General features: G+C 26.1%; 1 protein-coding gene across 1 annotated transcript in view; it reads left to right on the forward strand.

Moving 5' to 3' along the window:
- Positions 1 to 4,754: 4,754 nt before the first annotated feature.
- The window catches only part of LOC119667029 (cell wall protein DAN4-like), a 299,435-nt gene continuing 288,019 nt past the window's right edge, over positions 4,755 to 16,170 (forward strand). The window contains exon 1 of the mRNA XM_038076308.1: positions 4,755 to 5,020. Within this exon, the coding sequence (XP_037932236.1) occupies positions 4,898 to 5,020 (123 nt within the window). The 5' untranslated portion in view covers positions 4,755 to 4,897. The remainder of the gene's footprint in view (positions 5,021 to 16,170) is intronic.

Consider the following 16,170-nt stretch of genomic DNA (forward strand, 5'->3'; position numbering starts at 1 on the left):
TTAGCTCAATTGATCACTAAGACTTTTTTTTTAATTTAGAAACTAATTTTGGCAAATTATAAAATTAAATTAGATATAAGCATAAAGAGCATAAAGTTTAATATCATTGAGAATCACAGCTGAGAATCCATAGCTAAAAACCAGTAATAACTGTTATCAGTCTTGAAACAACCGTGATGAGTTTGTCTAGCAATTTTATCTTTTACTTATTGAATATATTTAGATCATATCTCGTCTTTTTGTGATGCGACGGAAATATTATATCTTGAATATAATAATAAATAATTAATAAATAATTAATAATAACGCTGTTGAGCAACACTACAGAGAATTTTTTTTAGACTGACAGCAGTTATTACTGTTCTCTGGTCTATTGAATATTAGGTGGCCAAAATAGAACTCTTCCATCTACAGTCTGTCATTTAAAGATATATATTAATTAATTTTAACCCGTTCACTGGGTAAAAAGACTATTTCAGGATCAGATCATTTTCTTATTAAATATGTTCCTTTTCCTTCGGAAGTTCAAAAATCGATGGCTAAATTACTTAAGTGCTGTTGAAAATTTTCTATTTCTGTTTTAAATGCCAATCCCTCCTACAAACCTCATCGATTCATATTGGTCAATCTTATTCAGCTTTCCTAAATTTCGTACGAACTATGTTCTCTGGCACAAAAGATCAATTATGGTCGCGATGTTCCGCTCCTTTAGGAGCCGCTACTCTGTTTATTTCTATTCTATATTCTCTAGCATCTTTCTATAAATCGCATTGATTCATATCAATTCATCTATTATATTCAGTTGAACATATTTATGTGATGTATCCTCTAGCATCCTAATATTTTAAATTATTATACAAATTTAATTTATTCATAATACTTCCTGAAGCAACATCGCGTAATATTGTACAAACCCAAGTAAGACGATTACCATAACTGAATTTATGCTCGTTTACCTATAAATATAAGTACTTCGGAAACACTTTGCATATTTTAAACGCAATAAACCGCAAAATCCTATTGCAATTTAAAAATGCATTAAACGACGAAGCTTTAGCATAAACATGAACACTAAAATGCAATTGTAATAACACAAAAATTACCATTGAAGCAACAAATACCAAAGAATCAACTTGCAATGAAATGTTTATATACATTTGTGTGTTGACAGTTTACGGCGGTAGTTGAGCCACAAATGTTGCTGATTAATAATGAGGCTTTCAATTGTTGCTAGTATACTAGTACAGTGATACAGTGGTACTTATGATAATGAATAACATAATTATTGCTTGTTATGTAAACAGAAAAGAAAACAATAAATTCCGTCAAAAAAAAAAGAAAAAAAACTGCACATCACTCGTATAACAAATTTACAATAAAATTAAAGAATTACGGGAAAAGTAGCAATGCAGTAGTAAATGAAATAGCAGCAACAAAAAAAGAGATATTTTCGTTAACGAAAATCATCGTCAGTAATAACAATAAGACAAGCAAATGAAAAACAAAAAAAAAACATAAGCCACATGTTGCATACTCGCACAAACATTCACAGATGACATAACATAAAAGCGGATTCAGGCATCGAGCGTCATGTCATGCCGGTGTGCCTGCGCAAAAGCAAACGCAAACACAATTACGCTGCCAACAGCAGTTTTTGTTGTTGCTCGATAATGGCGTGACGTGCAAAAACACTTGCTGCAAAAACAAAACAAATCAAAATAAAATAAACGAAGCAAAAGTATTGGTTAACATATTGAACCACAAAAGTAGGGCCGACAAACACAACACAAAAAAATGATGAAGACGAAGAAACAGACGCAGAAGAAGAAGCAGACTTGCAGTGGTGTTATCACTTTTGCTTTCCATTGTTTCTATTAACAATTTGTTGCTAATAAAAAATTAATAATAGGGTTAATAGATTCCATTGATAGTGTTGATTCATTTAGTAAATGTCATGAAACGTGTAATTTTATTGTCTTGCATACAAATGTTGTAATTTAATATTAAGAAATCATATATTTGATAATTATTTTTTAAAACAAATAAAAACAAACGAAAAAAAACAAATTGGCTAAAAATATATTTAATAGCAACACTTGTCCGGCTTTGATTTTGCATAATTTTCAAAATTTTATTAACAAATTTGCTTGTCACATTTTAAATGATTTCGATGAGATTTGTTTCGAATTTTTATTTTAACTGATACATACATTGATACATTGTACATACATAGATATGCACATATATAAATTTAAATAATATATATATTATTAATTTTTTATGTAACTTGTCTTTAGTTGACTAAATTATTCGAGATTATTTTAGACTATTTACTGCTTTGAATGAATTTTAATTAACAAAAAACCTGATTCACTCATAAAATATTAGTAGGTATTTAGCTTCTGGAAAATTAGAAATATAACATAAAATTAATTTAAAAAATTTACTTGTTCTTTATTATATACACATGCTATATTTGGAATATACATAATTTAGTTTATATTTATGTAAACAAAAGATAAATAAGCATAGCTTAAAATTAATCTTTAGGCCATGTGCGAGTTTGAGTAAATTGAGGTAAAGTAAATTGATATTTCCTAGGGATTTTTTGCACTGCATTTATGTATATATTTATTTATTGGATTAATTTATTATTTTTAATTTAAAATTTTCAAATTTATTTATTTATTCATCAAATATCTTATAAAATTTTCAAAATAGTGACATATAATTTACTAAATTTTTATCAAATTCGAAATTCTGGTAAATACCAACATGCGCTGCCATACCGACATAATTTACTATTTCCCTCAATTTACCATCAATTCACTTGAACTCGCACACGGCCTTAATATTTTTAGTTTAATTTGAAATATTTTAATTACTTCTAATAAATTCTATAATAATTAAGTTTAAATAAATTATATATTAATGTGTGACATCTACAAACAAAAATCCCTAACATTATTTACTAAATTAATTAAGCCAGACATTTAAAATCTTAACAAAGTCAACATGTGATATTATTGATGCAAAATAAGTCCGGTAGCCACTTAGAATACACTCAGAAGTAACTCTTCATCTACACAAACACAACTTTCTGTCAAATTAGACAGACCCACACATTAGTGAAATAGTAACGCTGGTCAATATCTCTCCTGAGGTGTCCAGCCAGCAACCTCAGCTTAATATATTTAATATATTGTATATTTTTAATATATTGTCAATATATTATGAATATACTTATATACATTTTTACTTTACCAAAGATTTAAGGCGTTTTTTGCAACCACTTATGTTTTTATATGCAAACACTATAAGCCAATAGACCTAAGTGGCTCCTTAGAATCGTTGCTATAACTCAAACTGACCTACTTATATACATAATTTTTAATATAGCAAATAAGTCGGCACAAAAATTTTATTAAAGTGAAAACTGTTAACAGTTAGTTTTTATAGTTACTTAGTCACTGTTATGTATACAATTATATATATAAATTAATTTTACTTTTTTATTTTTTTTTCTTATTTTATTTTCTTTTTTAATTGTTTTTTTATTTTTGTTTTATTAATTTCAATACTACAATACTACTTCCTGTCTTACGGAAATCATTTTGAAGTCTTAACTTCTATACAATACATTGAATTTTTCATTCAGTAGCCCTGAGCAGTTACCTTAACGTAAAATAAATTCAACCTAAAAGCTCTAAAAAAAACTATATAACAATACAATATCTAATCAATTACTCATTTCAACAATTTTTATTTATTTTTTACCCAACAATGTCAATAAAATTATATACGACTATTATGGACACTCATAAATGATTGATTCACATAAAAATTTTTGCACCAAGTAAACATCAAACAATTTTGGCCAGAAAGCAATCAATTTTATGTCTGAAACTGTTTAAGTTGTGGGTCTGTTAAGCTGCAGCAGAAAACACAGGTACCGCTAATGTTAATTACGAGCTTTATGTACTTGACAGAAGTGTTAATGCTGAGGCGCATTGCCTGAACTTGCCTGTTGACAATTCTGATTAGCATAATTTTGTTAATACACAAGTCAATAGAGGGGAAAAAATACCTCAAGTGCTTTTGACTAATTTATGAACGACCTTGCACAGTCTTAAAATTGCTAAAGAGAAGACAATAATATATTCAATGAAATCGATAAACCATTCAAATAAAAAATATTAATTTATTATAATATCTGTTTGAAAAAAATTAAATGGCACCTGCAATACCAAACGTTTACCCCTGACCGCACAAACTATTCTGTTTTTGATTTTGTTTATTTGTAGTGATGTAGTGATATAGTGTTAGAGACAGATTTTTTATACTTTGACCGATTTGATTATTTTAACAACATCAATTTAGTTTTATTAGTTCGAAAGACAATCTTAAAACTATCGTTAGTTATAGAGAAAAATGCCGAGTCATTTAAGGTCCAAGGTCATGCGGCAGATCACACACCGGACAGTTTAGATATGAAGTGATTTTGAAATAAATTTTTTTTATATTATTTTTTAAAATTACGTTTATGGGTTTAACACACTCGAAAATTGGCCGGTTTTTAATTGAGGCTTTCATTGCGTCTACTGAAGGCTTAACTTAGAAACATGTTTTTAATTTTTGTTTTGTTTTTAATAAATTCATTTTTTTCTAATATAGAGAATATATATATATATATACATAAACTTTGAACAGAAATAACTTTTAAATTTCTATATTTCGTTTCATTTCAGAAACCGTTAAACGTTTATACTTTTAGTCATAAAACTTAAGTCGAAGCGTTAGCATATACGTATCCGTCCATTTTTCTAGAAATTTTGGACTATTTAAATACTCACTTTAAGCCACAACTAACACAAACGCACACACTTTTACAAACACAATGAAGCAACACATATTTGCATTGGCATGCTTATGCAGCGCAGCCGTACTCATATCCGCCGTTCCTCTGCCAGCCAATAACAAGGAATTAGATGTGCTACAGATTCCACTTGCAAATGGAAAGGTAAGTCAATATTTACCAAATTGTATATATTTTGAATTTTTATTTTAAAATTTTATTTAATAACAAAAGTGTTTATATTTACTCGAGAAAAACAGTGCTGAGCTCACTGAATAAACTTGCACTTTAGCAACAGTTTATGAAAGTGCTTACATAAATCAAATCGAATCGAGTTAATAATATCGCTTGAGATTAAATATTTATCTTGAATTTTGTTGAAATACCGGAACTAACTCAAAGAATTCTAACAATGCAGTTGAAGTGCATGAATTAACAAGTGAATTAGAAATTTTTTTAGTATATAAAAGAATAATTCTCAATATATTGTGATAAAGTATTATTGGAGTAAAAAATTCAATCATAAAATTGCTATATTTTTTCACTCTTTATTCTATGTCACTTAAAATAACCAATTTAAAAACGAATGCAAAAATATATAATACATAATACCTACTGAAACGAAATAAAAAGAGCTTTTACGTCAGTATTTAACAATGGACAAAACTTGTCGTCGACCATATCATGGCCCAGTATATAACAATGGATGAAACTTGCATGCACCACTTCACTTCAGAGTCCAATAGGCTGTCAATTAAAAGGACAGCAGTCGACGAACCGCGCTCAAAGCGCCCCAAAACGCTACAAACAACTGGCAAGGTAATGATATTCGTTTTTGGGTCGACCTTTCCATCGAATTTTCTACACCGACTACCTTCAAAAAAGACCAGACCATCAACAGCGATCGCTACAGACTCCAACTGATGCATTTGGAGGAAGAAATAACGAAAAAAATAGTCTCATATAAGGAACAACAAAGTCCACTTTTGGTTGCTATGTGCAAATTGCATAACTTACACTTCCAACTACTGCCTCACCCACCATATTCGCCAGATCTGGTGTGCAGAAATTTCTAACTGTTCGCAGACCTCAAAAAAGTACGCCAAGGAAAAATTTTTGGATACGCCGAAACTGAAGTTTCGAGAATCTGAATCATGTTTAAAAGACAAAGAAAAATCTTTACACAAGATTCAACATGATATTGAAGTGTTAGAAAAGCGCTGGAGTAATTGTGTTACTCTTAAAGAAGACTTCGTTGATGAATAATATCAATTTTGGCCATTTGTTTTTCTTTTACTTATTCTACGAACTGATCCATTGTTGTGTTAATACCTACAACATTTGACTAGAATAAGTCAACTTTGGTGGCTGAACATGTTGGCAAAAATTTACAAAACGTCGGGTGAATGTTAAAATAAAAAAAACCTGAATAAATATTACCTAAAACAAATTTTGATTTGTTCAGTCGTTTGCTATAGTTGATAATAAATCATTAGTATTTTTTACCAACAAATTTCTAATTAACTGTTTAATTTAGATACAAAATGATAAAAATTATTTAAATTTTATTTGAAAATTAGTTTTATCCAATAGTTTGTATTTTCTGTGTTACTTAATGACCAAAAAAAAATTCAAAAAAATTTAGATTAATTGTTTTTGGTTCTAACTAAACTACTATTTATACTTTACATAAATGAAAAACGTGTGCTTAAGATATATTTCTGAACTCGAAGTAAACGTGACTAGACTTGTTTGATAAGATTTTACAAAAAAAGTAGTACAAAATATATACAACACTTTCAACATATTGCCCTACTTAATCAACAACAAAATGAAATCAACAAAATAAAAGTATCCTTCAAAACTCAAACAATTTTTTATTTCCTTTCAAAAACATACACTTTTATCTGTTAATAGTTTCAATTATTTGCATTTGAGAAGAAAAATAACAAAACAAGTAAATGTTATAGCATTACATGGTATAACATGCCTGTGTTTATGTATAAAAAGTAAATCCGGTATTACCAGCAGAAAACCAGTCAATACACGCCATGAGCAACATTTTAAGGAAATAACAGATTTCGTCCGCTTCAGAGTTGCAAAAGAAATCGAAAGTGATTTTATAACAATGGCCAATAATAAACATGATAATTTGGCAGATAATATGCAATCAACTTACATTTTGCCTCTGCGTCCAGTATATAAGCATATAACCATGGATTCCCCAAAAATTTCCAATATTCATCAGACAAAAATGAAAAATTATTAAATTTGTTGACAAATATTTTTAAATTTTTCATGAGTCTAACAGTCGCCATTGCCAAATACTGCCCACAAATTCCAAGCTCAACACCAAAGTCTGTCGGCGAATGCAATTTTGCGCGGGTAACCAATTAGTTGCACTTAGCAACTATGTATGTAAAACCTACAAAAAAAAAAACATGAAAGTGCAACGGCGTGTGCTTAGACTGTTAAACTTCAAATCTATTAATATAAAAAGCCATTTTAAATTTTTGCAAGCATTCGTATTTGTTTTGAAATAGTTTTTATGTGCTGAAAATGTTACGCTTACTACCTCTAGCCTCTAGTACAAGCATTTCAGCTTAGTGGCGACATCCAGCGAGTACTGCTGTTAATAACTACTCGTCGCTAAGTCGTAATTAACCTTTAAACGATTTAACAGAGATTTATGTTTATTAGAATATTTAAAACAATACAGGAATTGTTTAAAGTAAACACTTTCAAAAGTTCAATAAACAAATTTAAAAAAATGAATTTTTTCCGTTTAACTTTTTGTTGTTAATTGTTATTTCTGAACACTTAAACACTGTAGATCATTTTTATTGATGTGAAATGTTAAACTCTAAAGTACAACATTTTTAACTTCAAAAAGTGTTTCACTATTAAGCTATTATATTATTAATATCTTAAATATATATTTGGTATATATGTATGTTCCAACTTCGAATATACTCGCGCTTACTTATAAGTGAGTTTGCTTCTCAACTAATTGGGAATACAAAATATTTTACTTTTGTTTTGGGAACTCTAAGTAGATACTCATATACATGTATTCATTATAATTCTGTTTATTTAAGTTAAAACCAATCAGGGTCTATGTAGACACTTATATACATTCCTTCCTTATAATTCAGTTTCCTTATGTTAAGCCCAATCAATTTCTAAATAGACACTTATATATATTGCTCTTAACTCAATTTATTTAATTTGAGACCAATCGCGCCTTAAATAGATACTCATAAATTCTCTCCAACTTTTAGATCGTTTAAGTTAAGTTCATCATAATTTAATTTATTTAAGTTAAGTTCAATCATGGTCTAAGTAGACACTGATATATATACCTCATAATTCAGTTTGCTTATGTTAAGCTCAATCAAATTCTAAATAGATACTTATATATATTCCTCATAACTCAATTTATTTAAGTTGAGACCAATAGCGCTCTAAGTAGATATTCATACATACACTCCAATTTTCAATTTGTTTAAGTTAAGTTCATCATAATTTAACTTAATTATGCTAAGACCAATAGTGGTCTAAGTAGACATTCATATATATCATAATTCTAAAGAGATATATATATTTTCCTCATAACTCAATTTATTTAAATTGAGACCAATCGAGTTCTATGTTTATGTATACTCTCCAACTTTCAGTTTGTTTAAATTAAGAATAATTTAATCATTAAGATTTAATAAAAGTATCTAAAATAAATTTTAATTGAATTTAGTTGCTCTCAATCCTCAACTTAATAAATTTTTGATAATTTTCTAATAATATTTATTTTTAAACATATTACCAATCACTGACTTCTCAATTATGCAAAGAAAAAAATATGTAAAATACTAAAAATATTTTACGAAACTGCTATTTTCGTTGTGAAAAAATGTAGTTCACAACTTATTGTGATCTTTTAAATGTACTTATATTTATAATAAAAACATTAATGAATGAACTCAGAGTCAATGTTAAATTAAATTTGATTATAAGTTTAATAAAGCAAGATCGTAAGATCAGACTTATTACATTTTATTTTTTGATCTTGATTTAAAACATGTATGCATATCAGACAACAACAATGTAACCCTCAGGGGAGCAAATCAGAGGTATCTAGGTTGATATCTAGGATAGAAAAGACTCTCCAAAAAAAGTAGATTAATGTAATTACTGCTATATACTCACCTAGTATAGTGACCTAGAACATATCTATTGAAGAACTATGACGAATTACCAATCAATGCAATATCTGCACAAAAATACATTAAGGAGAGTATGGTGATTTTGTCATTCGTTACTTCAACCCTATGTTAAGCTCCCCCATACAGCGTTGACTTGAAATCAACAAAGTGGAGTACGCCAAGAAAAGCCTCAAATAACGTAGAAATGGTGAATGCTTATTGAAAATAGGAGTTGTAGGAAGTAATTGAACGAATTTGAAATTCTTTATTGAAATGCTCAAAATCCTTTAAAGTAATATAGATATTTTTAAAATAATGTTAAATATCAAATTGAAATAATTTATAGAGACTTGGGTTGTATAAATCATCATTTTGGTATTTTATCAAAGTATCATTATTACCTTTCTATGACTTTATTTATAAATGTGTAATAACACAAATTGCGTTACAATCATTTCAATCATTTATATATATTTAATCCCTTTATTCCTAGGTGGTACATAGGGCAGTTTTAATGTTGTCGTTTTAATGACAACATTAAATTATAATTTCTTCAATAGTTTCACTAAAACTCATACAAAATCAATTTAAATAATTTACCTTTACATGAACTTGAGAGCTGTTAATTTGTTTTTTATATTATACAATTTATTGAACCTATCTTTATGCAATCAATGGTTTTTTTTATTATATTTACTGAATTACTTTTTAGTAGTAAATTTTTTAATGGGTCAACAAGCTGCCCACAGCAATTAAGTGATAATTTATATTTATGACAAAAATAAAAATGACATTAAATAATTAAAATGAAATAAAAAAATTTTTACTCAAACATTATTAAACAATATTACATCAATAAAACAAAAAGTGAATAATATTCGAAAGCAGTGAGACATTCGCCAGTATTGCTTGTCAACAAATCGATCATTTCAAGTAACTGGTATTTACTTAAAAACACGTGGTAACTAGCAAAATTACAATAACAAAATGCTAATAACAAATTTCAATAGAAAAAAATGCAATTATATTTTGTTATTGTAATTGTTATTTAGAGAGAATAACACAATTACATTATTACGCTATTATTACTGTAGCATGGCTGCACCTACACAGAGTCACTCTTAATTTTTTTTGCGGCGCCAGCAATGCACATACAATTACTTCTTATGCTTGTGCGATTGCTTTGTAAGCATTTGTAGGTATGTCAGGGCGTATGATCAACACAACACATACGAAAGGCAGACAAATGAATTACTCAACTTCTTGTTGACAACACGGTTACTTTGAATTCGTTATTGCGTGAAATACTTTGTGCGCTACTGGAAGTTGCAAATCACATTGTATTTGGAATATGCAGCTAAAATATTTTTTATACATTTTTTTACTACAGTGACTAACTTTTATGTATAATATATACTCACCTTTTAAGAAATATTTTATAATTATAGTTTCGAAAAAATTGTTTAAATACTTCTATGCCGAAATACTGGTTTATTTCACCTTTGCGAACATTTAGTATGGCTATAACATTGCATCTTATAATTACCTTCACTAAATATTTGCTTCAAATATAAACTCTGTATAACAACTAATTTACATATCACATGATATAAAAATTTTCACAAATATTCATTAGAAATAATTTGTATTTCATGTTACATATTAGTTAATTAATATGTCATATCGGATAGATTAACTAGCAACTCAATCGGGAATGTTTTTATAAACTCTCATAAAAATGGTTTCCTTATTTTTATGGCTCTTGTTAATATCATATCTCGATATCGTTTAAATATACTCCATTTAAAAAATGTATTAAATTGAGGAAACTAATAATAGCAAATTAATAAGTGCTAACACGAACACAAAATTATTATTGATGTAAATCTATATTAGATATTATGCAAAAAATTATGCATTTGTATAATTTAATCGAAATAGTGATATATTTTCCATAATATTCCTACAATTTAGTTGCTGATGAGAGTACATAACTTAACATAAATACAGCTGGATAGGTCATATACTGCACAAACTATATAGCGACATTCCATACGCAGCATTGTCAAATATTGTCATTGCAATTTACTGAACTATGATATAAAATTTTTTTTTAATTTTGATAACTATTATATATTCTTCATTGTATTCATAATTCTAATGTGAAACATGTAAGAATGTCATATTTCAAGTTATTACTTAATGTTGCAATCCGATTCTGTTTATAATTTATTTTAAGCATTTTTGTATTTAGTATACACCTACTGTCGACAAATATTGCTACATAGATTAGTAAAACTGGAAAGACACCTTCAAAAACTTTAGAAGCTTAATGCAATTCACTTGCATTTTGCTGCGTATAATTATATTTTATTAGCGCTTTTAGAACCGATCACTTGTTTACAACATTTCTGTCTAATTTGAATCAGTTTATGAAGTACTAATTGCGTCTGTGGCTTTAAATCATTTTGAAACTGAAATTTTGTAATCATTGCCTCATACATAGTTTCAAACAATTTATTAAAAAATATTTTATAATAAAATCTATACTAACAAACTTTCGATACAAGCATTTCTGGCAATAAATACCAGTTCAAATTTATTTTATGATTTCTTATTTATAACAATATATATATATATATTAGTTTTTAAAAAAGGTTTATTCGAAAAGTAGTAAACTACAACAACAAAAATTCTTTCTTATATTATTTTAATTAATTGAATTTTTGGCTGACTGTACAGCTGTTTCGTCGAGTATTGCCAAATACCCATCATCAGTGGTGTTGGAAATAATTCCTGTATTTAATTATTCGTAAATAAATTTTTGAGACTGCAAGTACCAGGAATCGAACTCATACCCTGCCAAATTTAAAACTCAGAGTCAGCGCTCCTTAACCAACTGATCCAAAGTTTTATTTATTTTATTTATTTACAAAAATGTTATACTTTATATATTTTACCAAAAATGAAGTCAATATTAATGTACAGTAAGGATTTTTTAAACTGTTTATAATTTTATTATTTAAGTAATTGTTCACTACTACTTTCGTTTATAAATATAAATTCTTAATGCAGATAACATAATAATTAGATGTATATAATAGCTCACATTATAATTAACAGAATATTTATGCTCTTTGAAAGCACTTTTTATGGGAATTTTCATAAGACAGAACTATAAATATAGATAGACTGATAATTTATACATCAAGTGTTTAATATATTGAAGATTTAATTAATACAAATTTCTGTTTGCTTTACTGATATGTGAAAATTGATTGCCTCAACTGATTGTTTTAAAATACTTTAAATACAAAACTTAAAATTTGGTTATCAAAATACTTTAAATTGTAAACATTTTTAATAGAGGACAGCCCAATTTTATTTTATCAAAATTCTGACTTTAAATAGAAAAAAAAAGTTGATAATATTCGTTTTTTTTTTTTTGAACACATTTGCCATTGATCTATCATTTTTCGGGGTGGACAGTTTAAATTTATAATGAATGAACAGAATATCATAATATATCAAAATATATATATAATTACATTTATGAAAATGTAATTTATTCATGATTTCTTTGTTAAAATGCATCAATGAAGTTTATTTAATTGCAAATAAATACTATCATATTTATAAATGAAGTTTTAGTATTATTTTATTATATTTGTATTATATTATTATATTATATTATTATATTATATTCATATAATTTAGCCACATATTTATTCTTCAGATAATATATCGTCAACGTTAGTTCTTTCTATTTTAGTGTTTTATTTAATTTTAATTTTTATTTATACTTTTTTTCTAGTTATATAAAATTGTTGCAAATATGTAATATTTATATATTTTATTTTATATTATATATTATACAATATTTAAGTTCTACTACGATTATGTAGCACTTATTATATTGAAGTTTTAAGAATTATAAAAAATTGAGTATTATATACTACTGAAGATAAAATTAAAAAAAAAATATTTGATATTATATATTAATAAATATAGAATGAAAAAATTTTAATATAATATATTAATATATATAATATTAATTTATTAAATTATATGTCTAATCTCTATCTTATGTGTTATATATCGTAACAACTTAGCATGTTCAGTTAAATGAAAAATAAATCATTCAAATTACAGGTATCTACAGTCACGTAATTAATGTTCAACCTAAGCGCCATACTATATTTAACAGAATTAAATGCAAGTTAATTAAGGCTTTAATATATAGATAGTTTTTTCTAGTTTTTATATTATCCGCAATAAATAACAAATTTATGCATATTAGTGATGTTTCAAAATTGCTTAATTATTGATCTGAAAACATATTTACATATGGTCTGTTATTTTATTTAAGAGCACATATTGAACGGAATTCGAAAAAAAATCCAAAACAATTACTGACAATTAAATAATAATCATAAAATATTTTTATGACAGTGTTTAAAAAAATATTTATAAATAATTAAATTGTTCAAATTTCCAACAAAGTATAAAACAAATGGTATTTAGTTCAATTAATATTTAAATTATTTTTTATCAAAACATAAAAATTCAGTTTTAATTTATTAAATTTTAAATTAAATTAAATATTTTTATTATATAATTTGTATTATATACATTAAAGTATACATATTTTTTTAAATATTTTGTTTGATATTAAGTAAAAATATATTATTATTAATAAATCATATATATTATAAATATTTGAGCAAATACAGGATTGTATAATAATAATGTTTAAACCTAAAAGCGATAGTTTTTCTCTTATTAATTAGTTTTTTTAGCTTTCAATTATTTTTATATTGAATTAAGAAATTTGCAAATATCAATAAAAAAATATTATATTAATCTTTGATATTGCAAAATTATTATTCAGCAGAAGGTTAAAACAATTAGCTGACATATAAGGTCGTTATAAAAAAATCGACACCAATACAAAATCATTGAATTTATTATAGTTAATAATATATTTAATTAAAATGCAACAATTTGTTAACAACAACAATCTTTAAATATAATCTATTTGTGTAAGTTTGACTTTTTTATTTGTTTTATTTTGCATCAATACATTTTTAACTTCTATAAATGATTTATGCTAATTAATTATTATAATTAATTAATAGACTAGTTTTTATAAAAGCGTCACACCTCTTTAAGTCATGTAAGAATCATTGAAATTACTTACTTTACTTTTCTGTTCTTTAAGCGCACTCTATATAGGTCAATATATACAACTTCTTAATAATTGATTTCACTAGACTCGATTATCAATACTAATTATTGCTTAATTATACACAAGAACTAAACTCTGTCTCCGGTTTTAAGTTTTCGTCTGCAAAGTAGGTAGATTTTTTGATAAGTCAATAATGAGTGCAAACTTAATTAATTTTTAAATTGATTAAATTAATTGTTTATGTATTATTAAGCAATGTTTTCTACTTGAAATTTAAATTACTTTATGTGGACATTTAATTAAATACAATAAAATAATGTTACATATATATTTTTATATTATGATATTTTATTTAGCTTAACTGCAACGCTACCCGTTTCTTTCATAAGCAATTCTCTTAAAAACTTATTGTTACATTTAGTTTATTTTTATGTTAGTAACTATAAATATTACAGAATTATTTATTAAAATTAATTAAAATTATTAATTAATTAAAATTATTTAATTAATTATTAATAATTTATTTATTTTTAATTATTATTTACAAATTGTTTTAAGTTCATTATTACAATAAACTTTATTTAAATATGTATTGCGACTTAAAATTATAAAAATTGAAACAAAATATATTATTAAATGTATATATATTTACAAAATATATGAAACTAGTAATTATTGAATTATTTTACTAATTTGTTGCTATTATTAATATTTGGGGCCAAATAGCAGCCTTAAGTCCCAATACTAATTTAATTATAACTTATATCACTATTGACACTGTTGGCTCTTAATACTGTTAACTCAGGTATAACTTAATTTCTTATTATACTTAAGTTGTGTTTGTAAAATTAATCCCTAAAAAATATATAATGTCACGACAATATGAGTAAATTCTCTTTTGCGATAGTATACGACATATATAATTTATTATTGATTATTGATGGATGCTTTGTTCATAAAAGTGCAATGAATTTGATAACCAGTAGTAGTTGACACCACAAAAGAGTATTTTCGTTTATCTTATCGACATAGGTTAGGTAAGGTTGGAGCAGCGGCTTTGTGCCCAAAGCCCACTTGAAGTCAAATAGTATCTGTTGTGATACCAAGACTATTAGCAAACTAGAAACGTAGTTGTCAACGTACAAAGAACACCAAAAGGCACGTGTACTCATCCAAGTAAAAATGAATCAATCTAACATGAATTGAGACCATCAATACCGTAGTGGTGAGCTAATTAAGTTTAAGTTGACACACCTGATTAGTATCTTTCTTATCCAGAAAAGGTTCAAAAGTCGATCTTAGATCTCACAGGAGCTTTCTTTTGCTCCATTTCGACGAATAGTGATACGTGATACATAATTAGTATTAAGTTATACTTAATACTCAATATCGGTATTTTTGTTCTATGACCAAGTAGCGAGTTTTAATAAAATTAGGTATTATAAAATCTTTAATTAATTTTTACTTTGTCTTTTGAGTTTTATATTAACAGCATCTTTGGCTCCAAGTGAACATATCTTACTGACAATTTTTGTATATCTTCAAAGATATCTATTAATATTAGAAATAATGATTCGATACGCTGAAAATAGTTATTTATACCTTTCTATGTTTTTAAATGTTCAATATTAATTTATTAATTAATTATTTATTAACGGTGAGTTTAAATCTATATTAAATACAATAGTCAGTTACGTTAAAAGTCTCTTTCAATGAACATTTATGCCAGCCTCATTCATATCATTGCCATGTTTGCTATCTTCTCTTAGTTCCACATCTGATTTTTTTTACGTTGGATCTAATTAAATAAATAATGATTATTAGGCCCTAATTTATCCGGAATTATACAAACCTTCACGTATTATTTTTATAACGTTAACAAGAAGCATTAAATAAACGCTTTTTAATAACTCACTTAAATTAAGTTG

This window comes from Teleopsis dalmanni, chromosome 1 (genome assembly GCF_002237135.1).
Source record: "Teleopsis dalmanni isolate 2A chromosome 1, ASM223713v2, whole genome shotgun sequence".
Lineage (NCBI taxonomy): Eukaryota > Metazoa > Arthropoda > Insecta > Diptera > Diopsidae > Teleopsis > Teleopsis dalmanni.